The sequence below is a fragment of the Orycteropus afer genome, unplaced genomic scaffold (genome assembly GCF_000298275.1).
Source record: "Orycteropus afer afer isolate SDZICR_OR568_19922 unplaced genomic scaffold, OryAfe1.0 scaffold00110, whole genome shotgun sequence".
Taxonomy (NCBI): Eukaryota; Metazoa; Chordata; class Mammalia; order Tubulidentata; family Orycteropodidae; genus Orycteropus; species Orycteropus afer.
Window position 1 is genome coordinate 3,330,705 of NW_006921697.1, and position 21,382 is coordinate 3,352,086.

Sequence of the window (21,382 nt, forward strand, 5' to 3'; positions counted from 1 at the left end):
GATTTAGAATCTTTTCTAATTTTTCATTTATTTTGTCATTTTGTTCTTGTATTTTCTTCCAAATTTCTTCTAGGGTTTTGTCTGTGTTTTCCTTGGTCTGTCTCTCAATCCTTTGAAGATACCTAAATATAATTCTTTTGAATTCCTTATCAGGGAGTTCCAATGCTGCGTCTTCCTCGGGGATATGTTTTGGGTCTGTATCCTGGTCCCTTGTTTCTTCTGCTTTATTTTGTTCTTTGTGTGGACTGTGATGCTCTGTTATCTCCAAGGTATTGTGACATTTTTGTGTTTATATTTAATTGGTGATTATATGTTGGAGTGACTTGCCTGCAATTTTCATTTTCTTTGTTTTGTTTATATGTTATCTGTACAGGCAGGGTACTGTGCTGTGCTCCTCTATTCACTAGTTGACAGCACTTACACACTCACCACCTGTCTCCTTTCCTTTCTCAGCCTCTCATATGTCCTTGCCGACCTTGGAAAACAGAGCCTGTTCTTAGGTCCCTGGGATCCAAATGAGAATGCTATCACTTTAACATCCAAAATGGTTGCCACTTATAAACATTCAAAATGGCTGGATCCTTGGTCACTTTAAATATCTAAAATAGCCACTTCTTGTAAACATTCAAAATGGCTGCACCTTCAGTCATGTTAAATATCCAAAATGGCTGCCACGTGTAAACAATCCAAATAGCTGTGCCCTCTGTACAGCACAGAGTACACAGATCAGGTTGTCTTCCTCCTTGCTGTTTCCCTTCCTAGTCATAGGCCACCAGAGCAGTTGTCCCTGCAGCCCTTGGTGACCGGGACTGATCTTTAGGTCAATTCTCAGGTCCTAAAATCACTTGGAAGTATCTAGGCTGTTGGTCTTGTCAGAGTAGCTGACAGTCCGCAGCTCCGACCATCTGTGTACTCACTGTTTTCATTCAGGTTTTTCCACTAGTATAGTTTTCCACTGTATAGTTCCTTTCAAAGCCCAGGGTTCCAGGATTATCTTCTGTATCTCTTTCAATTGGTTTTTCTTTTCTTTGTTGAAGAGGGTCTGTGTCACTTGTCTGCCTATTCCTCCATCTTAACAGAAGTTGGAGTTAGTTTTTGTGTATGGTGTGAGGTATGGCTCTTGTTTCATTTTTCTGCAAAAGAATATCCAGTTTTTCCACCACCATTTGTTAAAGAGACTATCTCTTCACCATTTAATGGATTTCAGCCCTTTGCCAAAAATCAGCTGACCCTAGGTCAGTGGATCTATTTCTGGGTTCTCACTTCTGTTCCATTGGTCTATGTGTCTGTCATTGTACCAATACCAGGCTGTTTTGACTACTGTAACTGTATATAGTTTTTTGTTTTGTTTTGTTTTATATTCAACATTTCGTGTACATTTGGTTTCACTCCCCAATTACCATCCCCAACCCTAACCCACTCTCTTCCCCTCCCTGTCCAGTAACCCCCTAACCCCCATGTCCCTTATAGTTACACACTCCTGTGTATCTTGCATTTCCTCTGTGTGACTGTTGCCTCTCTGGTACCCTGTGGTCTATTGCTCCAAGGGATGCATCTCCATAGAGTATATGGGTACTTCACCCTGGGTTGAGTGGTCTGCGTGTATGTCTTACAGGTTTTAAGATCTGAGAGTGTGATACCTCCTACTTTGTTCTTCTTCTTCAATAGTGTTTCACTTATCCAAGGTCTCTATTCTTTCCATAGAAAATTGGTGATTGGCTTTTCCATATCCTTAAAGAATGTTGATGGGATCTGGATTGGGATTGCATTGAATGTATACATCACTTTGGGTAGTATTGACATTTTCACAATGTTTAATCTTCCTACCCACAAGCATGGTATGTTCTTCCATTTATGTAGATCTCTTATGTTTTCTTGAAGTAGTGCTCTGTAGTTTTCTTTGTACAGGTCTTTTGTTTTCCTAGTGAGATTTATTCCCAAGTATTTTTATTTTTTTGGTAGCTGTTGTAAATGGTATTGATTTCCTTATTTCCTTTTCAGGAATCTATTTGCTGGTATAGAGGAATCCAACTGATTTTTGTATGTTGATCTTGTATCCTGCCCTATGTTAAATCTCTCAATTAGTTCCAGTGTTTTTTTGTTTTGTTTTGTTTTGTTTTTGTTTTAGTCCACTGAGTCTCTTGGGTTTTCTAGGTGTAGGATCATATCATCAACAAAGAGGGATAGTTTGACTTCTTCCTTACCAATTTGGATGCCTTTGATTTCTCTTTCTTGTTTTATTGCCCTGGCTAGGATTTCTAATACAATGTTGAATAGAAGTAGTGATAGAGGGCATCCTTGTCTGGTTCCTGTCCACAAGGGGAATGGTTTCAGTTTCTCTCCATTGAGAATAATGTTGGCTGTTGGTTTTGCATATATGCCCTTTATTGTGTTGAGCAATTTTCCTCCTATTCCTCTTTTGCTGAGAGTTTTTATCAGGAATGGGTGTCAGATTTTATCAAATGTCTTTTCTGCATTGATTGATATGATCATGTGGTTCTTATCTTTTGTTTTATTTATGTGATGGATGACATTGATTGTTTTTCTAATGTTGAACCAGCCTTGCATACCTGGTATGACCCCCACTTGGTCATAACGTATTCTTTTTTGGATATGTTGTTAGAGCTATTGGCTAGGATTTTGTTGAAGATTTTTGCATCTATATTTGTTCTGGTTACCTAGTGTTGCTCTGATAGGACTATACCACAAATGGGATGTTTGAACAAACAGGAATTTATTCTTTTACAGTTTGGAAGCTTTAAGTCCAAGTTTAAAGTGCCAGGCTCTAGAGTCTGGGTGAAAGCCCCTCAAACTTGGGGTCCAGCTCTGTCTCCTGGCCCAGCCCACTGGAGCTAGAGGCTTTTCTTCAGTCAGACAGCTGCTGGCTACTGAGACTGACAAGCCCAAGGTTGATAAGTAAAAAGGCACAGTCCCAATGTTACCAAACCAAATGTCAGGCCGTTAATTCAAGTCCATTGAAAGTCCCAAGGTTGGCAGAGCATGGCAGGCTGAACAATGACACAGTTACATGCAGGGTTCAAGCATGACATAAGCTAGAGACTATCCCCAAGGCTTCTCCTTATATACAGGAAGCAGACCACATCCCTAAAGCAGCTACTCAGCTGCTTATGGTAGATCCCACCATAGAGTTGATTGCCAGTCTCATCATGGGGAAAAACTACCACCAGCTTCCCAGCCACTCAACCAGGCCCAACCAAGTTGACATACGACTTTAACTACCACAATACTCATGAGGGATATTGGTCTCTAGTTTTCCTTTTGAGTGATGTCTTTGCCCAGTTTTGGTATCAAGATTATGCTTGCTTCAGAAAATGAATTTGGGAGGATTCCATCCTTTTCTATGTTCTGGAATAGTTTGAGTAGAATTGTGTCAGTTCTTCTCTGAATGTTTGGTAGAATTTTCCAGTGAAACCATCTGGGCCAGGGCTTTTATTTATGGCTTTTGCTAATTTTTTTTAATTACTTTTCAATTTCGTCTAAAAGATATATTTTATGAAGAAGAAATTCACAATTTGCTATAACTAACATATAATGAAGGAGCTCTGGTAGCGTAGTGCCTAAGGCACTTGAGTGCTAACCAGAAGACTGATGGTTCAAACCCACCAGCCACTCCTTGGAAGGAAGATGGGGCAATCTATTTCCATAGTGATATTGCCTCAGAAACCCAAGGAGGGATCGCTATGAGTCGGGTCTGACTCAATAGTAAATAATAACAGCAACAACAACAACATATAATGGAACATATCACATCTAGACATAGTATGGTTCAATTGCAAAATATCAATTGTTAGGTGGGAAGGTAGGACAGGAGGGCTACATGGGGGCAGGCCCAAAGAGAGGAGAAAAGGATGAGAGGCAGAATATTCAAGGAAGTTAATCAGCTAATACCTGCAAGAGCCCACAACCATCTATGTGACCTGACCAATTCAAATTAAGCAGAACAACTACAGACCCAGGAACTTGAGATTTTGGGGAATTCCCTACTTGGGGCATGAGCAGAAGCCTCATACCCCTGACCCAAAGTAAACTTATGATGTAGCTATATCATTATAACCTAATTAGCATTGCATTTTCGAGTAGAACAGACTGAATTATGGAAAGGAACATGAGCAGAAGAGATGTGAATATTATAATCAGGACCCTGTCACTCAAGGGACTCAACCCTGCTTTCAGAAACCTCCTTTTAGGAAGCATAAAACCAGTAAAGTTAAACAGTTTAAAGTCATGCCAACTTGTGGGGATAGACCCATTTCCACCCCTTTGGGAAACCATTTTGCTTTTAATAAAGGCTTTTGTGCTTGTGTGATTGATGCTTGGTTGAGTAACTTTGTTAAGCTGCTGCCACCCGACATCACTTGCTCACAGACCACCTGGGACTGCCTACCTGTGGATTGCTCACTCATGGAGGTTCTTCTTGTGAGTAGGGAAAGACCAGGGAGAGGGCTTCTCTGCCCAGATAAAATTTTGGAGCCTAAACCCCGGACAAAAGAAACAAACAGGCCCAGGCGAGAGCAAGCAGGACACACAGGAGCACTCTTCTTAAAGGTACAGAATGAATAAGCTTGTGTGTTTGGTGGGAAAAAGGGAGTGTATGTGATTGGCATCAGCTGCTTTGGAACATGGGCTTTTTACTTTTTAGTGCTCGTGAGTTTGGGGAAATAGAGAAATTTAATTGAAGGATGGACTAAGGGCAAAATACATAAACTTTTGTATACAAACACCTAGAATATCTTGGAGGAATCATTAAGGAAAGTACTTCAAGGAGGACTAGCAAATCCACTGATCACCTAGGAAATTTCTGGATTGCAGGACTTGAATGTGGTGGGAAGAAACTCTGCACTCTCAGCGCCCTCCCCTGTTTTGCCAGGCTGGGTTTGAAATCCCGTCCACTTTACAATACCACCTTAACCTAGCTAACATAAAAATCTGTGCTAAAGTTTGGGCCAAGTTCTACTAGTAGGCACCCACTTTCCAAACGACAGAGGAACCAAGAATTTTAGAGCAAGCTGAGCGTAGGCACTGCACATACCTCTACAATAGGTCTGTGAAAAGGAGACATCTGTTTCACCCTTCCCAGGATGCTGGACTCTCTAACTACTTGTTATCTGTTTCCTCTGTTGGACACTTTTAGATGGGAATCAAGCCTCACCCTCATTCAACACCCCCCACTCCAACTCCCCTGTTGCACTGTACTTTACCAAATTGCTCGCAATTGGACTCTAATCTCAATTTGGCCCTCAAATTCTACATTAACCTAAACCCTGACTCACAGGAAGGAAAGATTTATCTGACAGTACAAATTTTGTCAGCTCTGATGGCACAAGGTTCTGTTAGTTTGGAAACAGTTATTGTACTTATAGGAGAAATTACAGTGGGACATGACTGGGCATACACAGGGGAAAAAGGGCCACCGGTAGGTCATGTGTAACTCTCTCACATGATTCATCCATGGGGGGAGGGCAGATGCACCCCTCCTGAACCTGTAAAATTTAGGTTCAAAGTGCCCAGTTACATGGAACACAGGGTGCCCAGTGCAGTGGCCCCATGCAGAGGCCCGGGAGCCTCCAAGAGGATTAAAGGGGGGGACGACCACCTGATCTTATAGCAAGATCCTACCCAAGTTTTGAGCACAGCTCCTTTTCTGTATCTTTTCTGTCATGCCAGGAATTATCCTAACTCACACAATGCTACTTGGCCCCATATCAGCTTGGGGGCTAGGAAATCTGGCCTCAAACAACAGCCTTCGGAGAATGAAGTTAATAATCCTTTATAGCATAGCTTGGACAGTCTAAAATTATAACCTCATTTTGCAGCATAACTGGTTTTGTTAAAGGAAAGATAATCTAAACCACCATACCTAGGTATTCATGGCCCCATGGGATAATGAGCAGGTGTGCCATAAAATATGGAATATGCCCACTTTCCCTTTAGAAACATCCCACAGGAGAGGGTTCTGAGGTAACTACAGCTGGTGCCCTGGAACCATGAGCTCCCCTGCTTGAATATGTTCCACCATTCTCCTCATCTCAGGCACAATCATTGCCTCTGCAGGAGACATCAGGAAAAAGGCAAATAGTAAGAGCATAGAAGTGGCCGGTAAGCCTGAAAAATTTCTTCCTGAAACAAAATCCTTTGACAGTACCCTATCCTCTTCCCCCTGCTTGGTGGTGAGCATCAATAGTCACTCAGTTAAAAAAATATATAAAACTCCTCCATTAACTTGTAGTTGGGAGGGAATTCTTATGTCTCACCAATTCCTTTTAATACTAAAAGTGCCAGTTCCCCTTATGGGAAGAGATTTTTTGCTAAGCTTGGCTTTCAGCTACAATTGCATTTTGGAGTTATGTGGATGGGGACACCAGCAGAAAAAGGTGGCAGTAGGAGTGCTGGTACAGGAGATAGGTGAAGAAGCTAAATCTATTGGATATTTTTCAAAGATTTGGGACCCAGTGATGTTTGCATGGCCACATTGCCTCAAAGTGGTCACTGTCACAGTGTTACTAGTGGAAGAGGCTCAAAAATTAACCTTTTCCCAAACTCTAGTGGTTCAAGTACCATACACACTCAGGCCCTTGCTAACAAAACAGCAAATGAAGTGGTTTTCTGCTTTTAATAGAGCATCTTGACATCAAACTTGAGGTGTGAAATTAAAGGGAATAAACAGCTAGATATACATCTCCAGAATCAAACCAGTCAGACAGCAATCTGAACACCCACAAGACACAAGTCATCTATCTTACATCCATGAACCAGCAGAAGACCTCAAACTCCTCTTTAAAAAGGAAGAAGGATTCTTCTCCAGATAAGTGATTTCCTTAATATGATCGGCTTATACATCGTAAGAGGCATTATACTTATTATCCTGTCCATTATTCTGATTGTTATTTGTGAGTGTAGAAGTAGATCTTTTCCCATTCCTGAGAGAGCTTTATTTTGTCTGCAATGGGAAAATTTGTTAAGTGTCTTCTTATCCTGGCTCCTTTTGTACCAGTAAGTCTTTCTGAAGGCATAGTCCCATACTCCTCAACAGCTTGGGAGTTGGTCAATTATACTGCTCAATACCTTCATTTAAATAAAACTTGTTGGGTATGCCTTTCCAGCAGGAGTTTGGGATATGTACAATCCATTTGCCAAAAAGATTAGGGCAACATAACCTCCCCCATGAGACAGACGACAGATCTTCCTTCCATATTGGGGTGGGGGGGGAGGCAATGGCAAGAACTAAGGCAGAAAAGTTTTTTATTAAACCAGTAAACCCCCTCACTTCAGCTATATCACCTCCTGGAGAAGCCATAGTTTCCTTTATAACCAATGCTAAGCAAGCCTGCTTTCCTATTTGCAATAACGACCAGCAATAACAGTGAAGGAGTTCATGTAGAATCTCTCCTACATTCACGATGCCAGTGGATCTTTTCAATAGTTTTCTAAGGCCTTACAAACACCTCTGTCAGCCTGCCTGAAATAGACCCCAAGAACTTTGTTCTCACCAAACTACCCTGGCCTTCAGTACTCCTCCCACCTATTCCAAAATACAAGTTCTCAATACTGCTGGGGAAAGCCAAGTAGAGGCCTAAACATTTTATTGGACCAAGAAAGGGGGAAGCAATGCCCTACACTGGCCAGAGTTTCCACATGGGCCCTTCATCATAGACGTAGACCGGGGTCCTTGCTCACTGAATACATTAACACATCAATAATACATCCTTTATCAGATCTCCTAGTCTCTACCACCTTCATTGCATAAGGGGCACAATGCTGAGGAATAAAATTCAACAGGACAAGACCACATGCCATGGGAGAAAATTTTCCTCAACTCCTCACTAGGATCAATATTGGGGCACAGTTAAAGTCCCAAAAAGGAATATTTTGGATATGTGACACCAAGGTTTACTGGCCTCTCCCTCCCCGATGGAGAAGGATCTGCTCCTTAGGATATGTACTCCCAGACATCCAAATGGCCAAGAGTGATGCTACTCTCCCATTTCCATTGAGGTCAAAGGGGCACTTGGCAAAACAGATGGACCTCCTCATTCCACTTGTTTCCTTATTCAGCCTGCTAGCTACTGTGGGGGCAGCAACAGGAGGAGCTTTACTGGGAGTACAACAGAACATAGCTAAGAAAACAGCAAAGGCTTTAGTAGCAACCAGTCAGAGCCTGACCCTTTTACAAGAACAAAAGGATTCATTGAGAGGGGTAGTCCTACAAAATAGGAGAGCATTAGACGTATTCACAGCAGCAGAAGGGGAAACTTGCTTGTATCTTCAGGAACAGTGTTGCTTTTATATCAATAAATCAGGGCAGGTGTAGGAGAATATAAATGGTATTTTAGAGTCAGCAACTAAGATAAAAATGACACTTCCTAAGGGATTCCTTTTTGGGTATTGTCCTAGTTCTTCCCTTTGGTAGTTCCAATTATAATTTTTATTGTCACCCTGGCCCTGGGACCCATGATTTTTAACCTTCTAACTCAGTTTGTGATTTCTAGGCTTTAGGCTGTGAGACTAAAAGTTCTCCATGACTGTCCAGTATCCTGGGCATTTCTCTCCTCTCCAATGACTAAGCTGGACCAGGCCAGAAAATGCTTTGAAAATTTGTCTTCACACTCCCCAGAAGAGAGGGAGTAGGAGGTTGGCAGAAAATACCAAAAAGTTGCTTTTGCCTATCACACTTGCCCATAACCATAGCACTTGTACAGATAATTAGCCTCTGGAAATCCCAAGCCTTTTTTCTCCTCTAGAGATAGTAAGGAAGGTCTTGAGTCTCCATTAGGCAGGACAATGACTGGTTTACAACAGGAAGTAGCCAGAAGACAATGGCACCAATCACCTTTAATGAATTAAGGCTCATGTGTCCCTCAGGGGGGAAATGTTAGGCAGGAAGGAAGGGCAGGAGGGCTGCCCTGGGAGCAGCCCAAAGGGAGGAGAAAAGGGAAGAGAGGCAGAATCTTTAAGGAGGTTAATGAGGTAACACCTGCAACAGCCAACAACCATCTGTGTGACCTGGTCAATTAAAATTGCACAGAACAACTACAGACTCAGGAACTTGAAATTTTAGGGAATTCCCTAACTTGGGGTGTGAGCAGAAGCCTCATATCCCTGACCCAAAGTAACCTTAAGACATGGCCATATCATTATATCTTAATTAGCATTGCAGTTTCAAAATGGTTTTGAGTCAAACAGACTGAATTATGGGCAGGAGCATGTGCAGAAGGGATGTGAATGTTATAATCAAGATCCTGTCACTCAAGTGACTCAAATCTGCCTAAGAATGACCCTTTTAGGAAGCATAAAGCCAGTAAAGTTAAACAGCTTAAGGTCATCCCCACTCATGGGGATAGACCCATTTCCACTCCTTTGGAAATGTACTTTGCTTTTAATAAAGGCTTGTATGCTTGTATGATTGACACTTGGTTGAGTAACTTTGTTAAGCTGCCACTGCTCAACATCACTTGCTCGTAGATCATCTGGGACTGCCTGTCCACATATCGCTCGCTCACAATGATTCTTCCCATGAGTAGGGCAAGACCAGGGAGAGGGCTTCTTCACCCAGATAACACAATGACAGAGTGAAAATTTTTTTTTTTAATGATAATAAAAAAAAAAAAAACTGACTACTCAAAAAGAAATGGCTGTGAGACTAAGAACAAAATTCTCGTTAGCACAAATAGATGCCAAAAGAAATTTAATTATAAAGACTCATAGTGACCTCTCCTTGAGTTTCCAAGGTGGTATCACTATGGAAGTAGATTGCCCAATCTTCCTTCCGAGGAGTGGCTGGTGGCTTTGAACCACCAGCATTCTGGTTAGCAGTCTAATGCCTTAGACACTATGCCACTAGAGCTCCTAATTTAAAAGACCTAAAAAATATAAAGATGTAACAAAGATAGAAACTTTCCAAGTTTCATATTATGAAATACTGGTGCTTCTCTTATATTTCTTTTCTGGTTACAAATGCATTAATTTTTTTTTATTTTGCTTACTTTTTACTTATGCAGTTAGGTACATAAATTTCCTTAAATAACACTTTCTTAAAATGAATTATATGACAATATGAACAAATTCTAAATTCATGTCAACTGAAAACAAAACAAACAAACAAAAAAATCCCATTGCAGAAGAATATATTTTTATACACAAATCATACTATCTTTTCTTGTTTATGAACAACTACCTATTTTTTAAATGTATCAGGATAATGACTAGAAAGAAAGTTATATATCAACTTCAGAATAGAGTTTGCCTCTGAGGTGAGAACAGAATCAAGTGATATAAGCTGGAAGGGACAAAATGGGGTCTTCAATTGTACCTAAAATCTCTTTTCCTTTAAAATACACACACGTACACACATACAAAAACACACACATTGAATAGTTTTAAATGTCAACATATAAAAACAGGAGAGATGTAGTATTCAGTCACCCTCAAAAGTTTGAGATCCCCAAAGTCTCTCTTGTCAAACCCAAATAATATGTCTATTTGGACAGAATGTCTGTAGTAAGTTTTCTAGCTAATGTTGTTGTGAAAGTAGGTTGTTGTGTTTTTAGGTGCCATCGAGTCATCTCCAACTCATAGAAACCTTATGTACAGCAAAACAAAACACTGCTTGGTCCTGTGCCAGCCCCATGATCCTTGCTATACCTGAGCCCATTGTTGCAGCCACTGTGTCAATCCATCTTGTTGAGGGCCTTCCTCATCTTTGTTGTCCCTCCACTTTGCCAAGCATGATATCCTTCTCCAGAGAATGGTCCCTTCTTACAACATGACCAAAGTATATGAGACGAAGTTTGGCCATTCTCGCTTCCAAGGAGCATTCCAGCACCACTTCTTCCAGGACAGATTTTTTCGTTCTTTTAGCAGTCCATGGTACTTTCAGAATTCTTTGCCAACACCACAACTCAAAAGCATTGACTCTTCTTCAGTCTTCTTTTTGCATTGTCCAGCTCTCACATGCCTATTTGGTGATTGAAAATACCATGGCTTATGTCAAGCGCACCTACTAACAGTCTTCAAGAAAATATCTTTGCTCTTCAGCACTTCAAAGAGGTCCTTGTTGCAGATTTGCCCAATGCTATCATAACAACAACAACATACAACATCTGATATCTTGACTGTTACTTCCATTGGTGTTGATTGTAGAACCAAATAATATGAAGCCTTTGACAACTTCAATCTTTTCTCCATCTATTGTGATGCTGCTTATTTGTCCCATTGTGAGGATTTTTGTTTTCTTCATATTGAGGTATAATCCATACTGCAGACTGTGGTCTTCAATCTTCATCAGTACTTGCTTCAAGTCATCCCACTTTCAGCAAGCAAAGTTATATCACAGGTTGTTAATGAGTCTTCCTCCAATCCTGATGCCATGTTCTTCTTCATATAGTCTAGATTCTCAGATTATTTGTTCAGCATACAGATTGAATAAGTATGGCAAAAGGATACAACCCTGATGCACTCCCTTCTTGATTTTAAACCATACAGTGTCCCCTCGTTCTGCTCAAATGACAGCCTCTTGGTGTATGTGCAAATTCCTTGTGAGCACAATTTAGTGTTCCAGAATTCCCACTCTTCTCAATGTTATCCATAATTTGTTATGATTCATACAATTGAATGCTTTTGCATAGTCAATAAAATATAAGAAACATCTTTCTGGTGTTCTTTGCTTTCAGCCAAGATCCATCTGACATCAGCAATGATATCCCTTGTTCCTTGTCCTCTTCTAAATCCAGCTTGCTTTCTGGAAGTTCATTGTCAATATACTGTTGTAACCATTTTTGAATGATCTTCAGTAACATTTTACTTGTATGCTATGTTAATGATATTGTTGGATAATTTCCACATTCTGTGAGATCACCTTTCTTTGATATGGGTACAAATATGGATCTTTTCCAGTCAGTTGGCCAGGTAGTTGTCTTCCAAATCTCTCAGCATAGCTAAGTGAGACCCTCTAGTGTGCCATCCATTTGTTGAAACATCTCAATGGGTATCCCATCAATTCCTGGAGCCTTGATTTTTGCCACTTCCCTCAGTGCAGCTTAACTTTTTCCTTCAATATCATTGTTTTTGATCATATGCCACCTCCTGAAATGGATGAACCTCAACCAATTCTTTTTTGTAAAGTGGCTCTGTGTATTCCTTCCTTCCTTCTCCCTTCACCCCCGCCCCTTCCTCCTCCTCCTTCTTCTTTTAATACATTTTATTGAAATATAATTTATGTACAGTGAAATACACAAAACTAAAGTGACATGTGTCAATGCATTTTTTTTCAGTGTTTCCTCCCTTCCCCTCCCACCCCTGCAACCAATAAAGAAAGTTTCTCTCCATATATAAACTTTTGCTTGACCCTCCACAACGAGGAACTCATACTATATTTGTCCTTCCATGATTAACTTATTTCACTCAGCATAATGTCCTCCAAATTCATCCATGTTATGCAATGTTTTGCAGACCCTATATCATTCTTCAGTGCTGCACAGCATTCCATTGTGTGCATGTAACCTTCCATCTTCTTTTGATGTTTTCTGTATCATTCAATGTATTGCCCATAGAATCTTTCAACATTGCAACTCGAGGCTTAAACTTACTCTTCAGTTCTTTCAGCTTGAGAAATGCTGGGTGTGTTCTTCCCTTTTGGCTTTCCAACTCCAGGTCTTTGCACATTTCATTAAAAAAATTGACTTTATCTTCTGGAACTGCTCTTTGAAATCTTCTGTTTAACTCTTTTATCTACTCATTTCTTCCACTTGCTTTAGCTACTCTCCATTCAAGGGCAAGTTTCAGAGTCTCTTCTGATATCCATTTTGGTCTTTTCTTCCTTTTCTGTCTTTTTAGTGACCTTCTGCTTTCTTCATGAGTGATGTTCTTGATGTCATCCCACAATTGCTCTGGTTTTCTGTCACTGTTGTTCAATGCATCAAATCTATTCTTTAAATGGTCTCTAAATTCAGGAGGGAAATAATCAAGGTCATATTTTGGCTCTTGTGGGCTTTTTTAAATTATTTAATTAAAAGTGGTTACCTGTGTTGAAATTTATGTTGTAAAGAAAAGAAGCTCACAACCAGCAAAATCCTTTTCCCATGTGTCAGAGGCTAAATCTGAATCAGAAGACAGTTTCTGAGAAATCTCATTGTCAATATACTGCTAATTTGGTCAATAAATCTTCTAGGGGTAAAATGCCAGCATGGGGAGGGGATCTATGCAGGACAGGAGAGAGACTTCTGTAAATACTGAGCTCTTCAAAAACCTGATTTCAAAGGAGCATAGTCTAAGAGTGACACCCAGTGGCCAGACCACTGGCACAGTGCACAGACTTCCACACCTTGGCTACTGCTTACATCCAGGTTGTTTAGCTGTCCTTCTTCTCAGCTCAAAATCCATCCTAACTGCTGTGGTTTGGGGATGTCTGTAATCCACAGAGTGCTTGAGGGGCATACAAGCAACCAGTTTCCCACTCCTCTCCTTCCACCCCTCCTTGTTTCCTGGGCTTACTTTCCCCTTCCCTAAAGAATGTTTGGTCTTGATACATTGAATGCCACAAGCTAATATGAATACTATAGAGGCTAATAGATGGCATTGCAGCAATAAGGAGAAAAGCTCATTGTCATCACTGTGACACAGGTGTTCTACAGTGTGAGAGTGTGTCCCTACGAATAAGCCTGCTAAAATATAATCATCAAATTAATTTAGTCATACTGAGTTATTGTCATTCAGGGCAAGGCATGAAATGCAGAAATCCAAATATTATTTATGAAATATGACATCTGCCACCAATATCCTCTTAAAATTGCCTCTCAAGGATCACCAACACTATCCATAACAAGAGCAAAAGCAATCATTATAACTAATATATGTCAGTCATATTGTCAGAAGAGACTAATCCCTGGAGAAGGATATCATGCTTGGTAAAGTAGAGGGTCAGTGAAAAAGGGGAAGATCCTCAACGAGGTGGATTGACACATTGCCTGTAAGGATGGACTCAAACATAGCAAAGATTGTGAGGATGGCATATGACCAGGCAGTGTTTCATTCTGTCATACATAGAGACCTATGAGTCAGAACCAACTAGATGGCAACTAACAACTCTTTCACAGTCCCAGGCATCATTCTAAGTGTTTTATATATATTTTGTTGTTGTTGTTGTTGTTATGTGCCGTCAAGTCAGACCCAACTCATAGCGACCCCTCCTTGGCTTTCCAAGGCAGTATCACTACGGAAGTAGATTGCCCCATCTTCCTTCCAAGGAGTGGCCAGTGGGTTTGAACCACCAACCTGCTGGTTAGCAGTCAAGTGTCTTAGCCACTATGCTACCAGAGCTCCCACTAACCTCTATGTCTGTGGTTATAATCCCTTTTGAGAATGGGTTGTCTTTGCTATGTTAATAAGGCAGGATTAGCATAGGGTGTTGTTGTTGTATGCCATTGAGTCAGCCCTGACTCATAGTGACCCCTCCTTGGGTTTCCGAGGCAGTATCATTACAGAAGTAGGATTGTCCAACCTTCCTTCCGAGGAGTGGCTGGTGGGTTTGAACCGCCAGCCTTCTGGTTAGCAGTCAAGTGCCTTAGGCACTGTAGCTTGAGTCAATCTATTTTTAGATATAAGAGAGATTAAACAAGTAAGCTAGGATACAGAGAAGGAGGAAGAGAGATGCCAAGTCATGTGCAGATTGCCCAAAAGCAGAAACTCAGAAGACACAAGGACCTTCCTCTAAAGCCAAAAGAGAGAGAAAGCTTTCTCCTAGAGCCAACACCCTGAATTCAGACTCCTAGACACCCAAACTTTGAGAACATAAATTTTAGTTTGTTAAAGCCACTCACTTGTGGTATTTCTGTTATAACAGTAATGAGTAACTAAGATATCCAATGTGGAGGGTAATATTGCCTCAAAGGTAGGAACAACTCCATGTTTGTGCTGCTGGGTCCCAGCAAGTTTTACATTGTTTCCTGACGCCATGCAGGAAGCCCACCCAAGGGAGAGCAGGCAATACTCCTAAGCTCTGTCCCTCATATCTACCACTCAGGTGGGTGGAGTCTGCTCCTCAGAACAAATCCTTCTAGATTTAAGGCAGAAGAGAGTAGAAAGATGCAGTTTACCCTCACAAATTAAGCTTTCAGCAGACAGATCTACATCTAGGGGAATCTCCATTCACCACATTTGTCATCTATTGGTCCCTTTGTGTGCACTTCCCTTGATAGGGACCCTTGTTGGAAGAGTCAGTCACTGGCAGAATACAAGTACCAAAACTGCATCCTCAGTTCCATCACCTTGGAGCTGTGTTTTTCTCCTTGCACAGAAAAAGGCCTCACTGAACACCTGTTGAAATAGATTGAACTGACCAATTCACTGATCACTTACCCTCTCCTTCCTAACATTCTCTATATCAACTTTGGTGGTTACAATATGTTTCTCTGGCTCCATATTCCCAGGGAAACCATGAAGCTTGTCTACAAATCTATTCAAAGAGGGAAATAACCACTGGGGAGGCAGCCCTGGTCCAGGACACCCCCAAAGGTCTCTGTGTCATACTCACATTGGGGAATAAGAATCAGGATCTATGTTCCTGGTGGGGACAAAGCCCACTTTTCCTGAGCTTGTTGACTTCCCAAGGAACCACTGAAGCCCAGGTATAACAAAGCCAATGATCTCAAGGTTTTCTCCTTGGCAGAAACTCAGTTCATCCTCTTCTTCTCTCTCATAACCTTTCATGGCCTTACATTTTCCTCTGCCTGTGGGGAAATAGTACATGTCAACTAAATAAAGCATGACAGCTAAGCCCTCTACTGCATTCCAATGCAATGTGAAATGAGGGGTTCCCAGACTTTGGGATTTCAAGGACTGGTGAAATTTAATAAACAAACAATAAAAAGAAAATTGGCAGAAGTGATATAGAGTTACTAATTTTTCATTTTGCCAAACTATGACATTCAGGGAAAAAAAAAAGAAAAGAAAAGAACTACCATACACTTTCATCATCTTTTTATTAAAAAAAAAAAAAAAAAAAAAAGATATTTTAGCAATTGGAGGAAAGATCATCTCAGAATACTTGACATGCCTTACAAACTGAATACACTTAGTTTATGGAAAATTCAATCCTTTGTGCTGGTTTGTCTGATTTTTTTTTTTTTTTTTTTTGCCACTATCATATAAACACCTCCTCATGAGTGACCAGCACATGAGAATCATTGTACTGGAGGATCTCTACATTTCTTTTTGGGTCCTTTTGATCAGTTTCCCCAGCCATAAAATGGGGACAATAAGAATATGACCTCTTATAAATATTGGGAAGAGTCAAAGCAATAAAGTGCACCATATTTAATATAGTCAACACTCAGTAAATGTTAGCCTCATAACAACTGGTGAAGTAGGAAATTGCTGGTAATTAAAAAGTGTCTCGAAGACCCTGTTTCTATCTATGTAATTTTCCAATTTGATAAATTGCTTAACTAATACCTCATAATAGCCTATTTTATGAGCAGTTTATAAAGTACATTTACATCTATTATCTTCCTAAGATCCCCAAAAGGTAGGTTTGCCTCCTTTTCATGGAAGCATAGAGAAGTTACATGATTTGTCTATGGAGTTTATATGTACCAAAACTGACCCTAGGGGTTAAATCTTCCAACCACTGGCTTACCCCACTTTCCACTAAACACACTCTGGATGGGAGAATGGCTTTGATGTGTCTCAGTTTCTGTGTTTGCTTTAGCTCCTCTGCTATAGCTAGTGGGTTATTTTTCTGAGGTTGCGAGTCACATTTTCACTGATTATGTCTTCAAAGTCACAAATTCCCACTGCTTTGTGGGATAGTAGAAGCTAATGTGTGTTAAATATTTACAATGTGACAGAAACTGTCTTAAGTGATTGACAGATGCCATTTTGTTTAGTTCTCACAACATTTGATATAGGTTTTTTAATATCATTTTGCAGATGAAGAAGCAGTGGCTTAGTGAGGGTATATCAGTTGGCCAAGATCACTGTGGTTTTAAGTTGTGGAGGCTAAATTTGAATTCAGAACTGCTTGACTCCAAAACCCATGTTCTTAACCACAGAACCCCATGAATTAAGAAAGGTAAAAATATTGTTTACAGTCGATTATTGACTAGGTCTAATAACAGGAATCCATAGTCCTATTTCTTCTTTTTTAACCCACTGTTTGAGTTTAAAATTTGTAAAACTGCACTTTGTACTAGACATGGGGAGGCTCTGAGGTTGAAAATAAGAGAAATGTCTAGTCTAGAAACCTAGGAAACATTGGAGGCTTATCCAATGGATAAAAACATAGTTGTGGATATATGAGTGAATATATGCATACATATAGATGTATGCATGTATGTATACTTGTATGCCCATTACCATTGAGTAGATTCTCACTCATAGCTACCCTATAGGACTGAGTAGAACTCCCGCATAGAGTTTTCAAGGCTGTAATCTTTACAGAAGCTGACTGCCTCATCTTTTTCTTGCAGAGTAGCTGGTGGATAAAAACCATTAACATTTTGGTTAGTAGCAGAGCACGAGCACTTAACCACTGTGCCACCAGGGCTCCTCATATATACCAAAAAAACAAAACAAAACGCACTGCTGCAGAGTCATATCCGACTCATAGCAACCCCTCCTTGGGTTTCTGAGGAGGTATCACTATGGAAGTAGATTGCCCAGTCTTCCTTCCAAGGAGTGGCTGGTGGATTTGAACCACCAGCCTTCTGGTTAGCAGTCAAATGCTTTAGGCACTACACTATCAGAGCTCCTCCTCATATGTAAGTATATATATATATATAAACATGCATGCATATGTATGTATATGTATATGAATATGTATATACACACTCACTCACGCATACACTCATACAAAAAGAGAAAGGTTACCTAAAATGCATGTCTGTACATATGTATGTAGAAATATATATGCATATAAACCAAACCAAACTCACTGCCATCGAGTCCCCTCCTTGGGTTTCTGAGGCAGTATCTCTATGGTAGATTACCCAATCTTCCTTCTGGGGAGTGTCTGGTGGGTTTGAACTACAAGCCTTCTGGTTAGCAGTTAAATGCCTTAGGCACTATGCCACCAGAGCTTCCATATATGCATATACATGTATGTGTGTGTGTATATATATATATATTTCATCAATTTATTCAACTAATATTTACTGAGTACCCATTATGTGCCAGACATTCTTATTCTTCCTAAATTTAAGGTTAATTTCACAAAACTCTGAAAGAAATCAGAAAAGATTTAAACCAGAAGTTGCAAGCACATTGGCTCACAAAACATTTAATTTGGCCCACTTAGGGATTATTTTTCCCAAAAATATCTTCAAAGCCCTACTGTCCCTGCCATCCCCTAACATCTCCCATCCAGGCCCTCCCACATCCCTTCTGCCTGCCCCTGTGGGCACTTGTGTCTCTAGCCCTGGATGGAGACCACACACCTCTCATTTCATAGGCAAGGAAATCTATGTGTCCAGATGGTAACCAACTTCCTTAAATCCAAACAGTAGCAAAGGTGAGACAGGAATTCACATTAACTGACTCCCAACCTACAGATAAAATTAGAAGGCAGGACAACATTATCTCCCTAACACTATCTTCAACTCAGACATACCGGTCTGATAGGAGCCTGTCCAATCCTTGTTCCTGGAAAGGCCGCAGCTTCCTGGATAATTCTTCAGAAACCATCTGCCAATGGAAACATGAAGTTGGCAAGCAAGAATTTAAAAAATAAAAACAATGATCAGAATAGGCCAATAGACTAACAATCATGATAATAGGTATTATTGTTATTACTCTTCTAATGATAGAAAATATTTATTGAGAACTCAATTTGTGCCAGGCACCATGAAAGGAGAGACGTTCAGAAGGCCTGGGATGTTTCCTGTTCTGCAATTAGTTTGTCAGTTAAATAACTAGCAAATGATCCCATTACATTCTCACTGTCAGATTCTCTGTCAGAATCACACACATGGGTCATTGGCCTCCTGTGATGTTTATTATCACTCTATATATTGAAGTTTATGATATTTTCCAGCAGAGATTTTCAAACTCTAATATAAAAAATAGTCCTTTGGGGAGTTTATTGAAAATGTGGATTTCTGAACTCAACCTACCACTGAAGAGAGACTCTGACCCAGTGGGTCTGAGGAGGGTCCAAGGGTTTGAACTTGTAATAAAATCCCCAATCTAATTGTGGTTCCCAGTCCAGCCATTGAGAAATGTATTAGAGGCCATGTGCCATAATTTCTTATAATGTTCATCTAAAATTTAAAGTTTGTCTACCATTTCATCAAATTACGTAAACCTTAACTAGAATAACAAAATATTTAAAATCACAGATTTTATTCTTTCCTTGCATCTTGGATGTCCATGGAATCCCTGGGTGATACAAATAGTTAATGAGCTCAACTGCTAACTGAAAAGTTGGAGGTTTGAGTCCACCTAAAGAGGCCTCAGAAGGAAGGCCTGGTGATCTACTTCTGAAAAAATCAGCCATTGATACCTTATGGAGTACAGTGCTGCTCTGACATATATGGATTCACCATGATTTGGAATTGACTCCAAGGCAAGTGGTGGGTTGGATGCAGATATCTGAACCAGGCCTACTCAGATTCAGTGCAGGGCTTCCAGCTGCTCTGGGACCCTCTTCCATAAGGTGGGGAGTTACTCACTGGTGGAAAGGGAGCATCAGGGGCTCCAGGGCTGACATGGGCACAAGGCCCCGCTGACTCGTCACCAAGGACACACCTTCCCACTCAGCCTCCTCTTCAGTGATCTTCACAGAGATTAGCTCGTTCTTGCAAAATGTTAAACACTCCCCTTCCTTCTCGACTGGCTGAGCCACTGAGCACATAGCTCTGCAGAAGAAGTGGCCTGTAGATAATGAGAAAAGCCCTTTCCAAAGAGTAGCAGGCAGTGACTGTGATTATCACACAATGTATTGTGTCTATTCAGAGCCCCAAAATTTATCTTCCCCAGGACAGACAGTCTGCCAGGAGAGACTACAAGAGGTCCTTGTGATCACAGGAAAACTGGTACCAGGAAAAAGCCACTTAGAGGGGATTCATTTAAAATAGGCACCAAAATGTCTTGAGTATTCATGAAAATAAAGTTTGATTGTGACTTTACCTTGAAAATAAATGAAACAAACATTCATGAAAATATATTTAGATTGAACAGAACTTAAGCTATCATTGCAACCTCACACTCAATCTTAGAACCAACAGAGAATGTACTATGCTGATTTGGGTGAACATCTCTCCATCTAAATTTTACAATAGCACAGTGTGAAATTTTTTCTTTCTTATATAATATGTGCTTTGCAATCATAAAAAGAATCATTTTTGAAAAAAAAACTCTAAGGCTTTATGCAAATCAATCTCTCAATATGTCTATTATTTCAGCAGGATTGTCCACTTCCATTGTTAACAGGTTGCTTGTAACAGTTGGCATGTAAACAGGTTGGCAGGTGCTTCTAGCAGTTCCCCAACATCACTTTCCTCAATTTCACAAATCCTTCAGGTTTCACAAAATTTGCAATTTTATTTTACAGTCAATTTATAGCATATGTTTAGAAAAATGATTCTTAAGCTTGAATGCACATTATAATTACCTGGGCAACTTTCTAAAACTACTAAAGCCTGGAGCCCACCTCTGAATATTTAACTGGCCTGAGTAAAGCCTCACATGAGCATCTTTTTAAAATTTCCCAGGTGGTTCTAACATCAATCAGCAGGATGGGTCAACACAGCTATTCATGTCAGTGTCAAAGTGAGAGGGATGTTTGTAATGTCAGTTCATTTATGAACATGTTCGCATTTGAATGATTCTTTTTTTTCCTCCCTTTCTAATCTGGTTATTTTGGGACTCTGAAAATAAATACCTGGAGAAGAGCCCCATCCTTACCTTCCTGTATCAGGAGTCCCAGGTATATTGTTTCCAGATGCTTATCATCTACTGAGACTTGGATCTCTGTATCTTCCACCAACCTGCAGTTGAGCCAATAACTGTGGTCAAAAAGGAGATGCTCCAGACAGGTGGATACATAACCTAAGGAGTCAAGCCAACAAGATTCCAGAATAAAATTATTTCTGGCATTAGCTGAACATAGAAGGGTGTGAGCGCTCCTTTCTGAGGTTCCTTCCGAAATCTCAATTTCAAGTCTGACCCCATCTAAATGGAACTGGAAGAGGATGGGGGAAGGCTGCTAGAAAATTTCTAGAGTAAATGAATTTTTCTTAGCATCTGTTGGGAAATACAAATCGTTTTTAAATGATATTTGCTATTTTCAACATAATGTAGGTCTCCATAAATGCATAGTGAAATGACCAAATCCAATTCACCTTTCTAATGCATCCATGAGAGGAAGATCCAA

At 40.3% G+C, this 21,382-nt stretch overlaps 1 protein-coding gene across 1 annotated transcript in view; it reads right to left on the reverse strand.

The window, feature by feature from the left end:
* Positions 1-21,382, reverse strand: part of SH3TC2 (SH3 domain and tetratricopeptide repeats 2) — a 122,650-nt gene that overhangs the window by 60,172 nt on the left and 41,096 nt on the right. Inside the window, exons 5-8 of the mRNA XM_007943588.2 lie at positions 20,914-21,057; positions 19,680-19,881; positions 18,620-18,693; positions 15,545-15,740 (exon numbers count right to left, since the gene is read on the reverse strand). Coding sequence (XP_007941779.1) covers positions 15,545-15,740; positions 18,620-18,693; positions 19,680-19,881; positions 20,914-21,057 — 616 coding nt within the window. The remainder of the gene's footprint in view (positions 1-15,544; positions 15,741-18,619; positions 18,694-19,679; positions 19,882-20,913; positions 21,058-21,382) is intronic.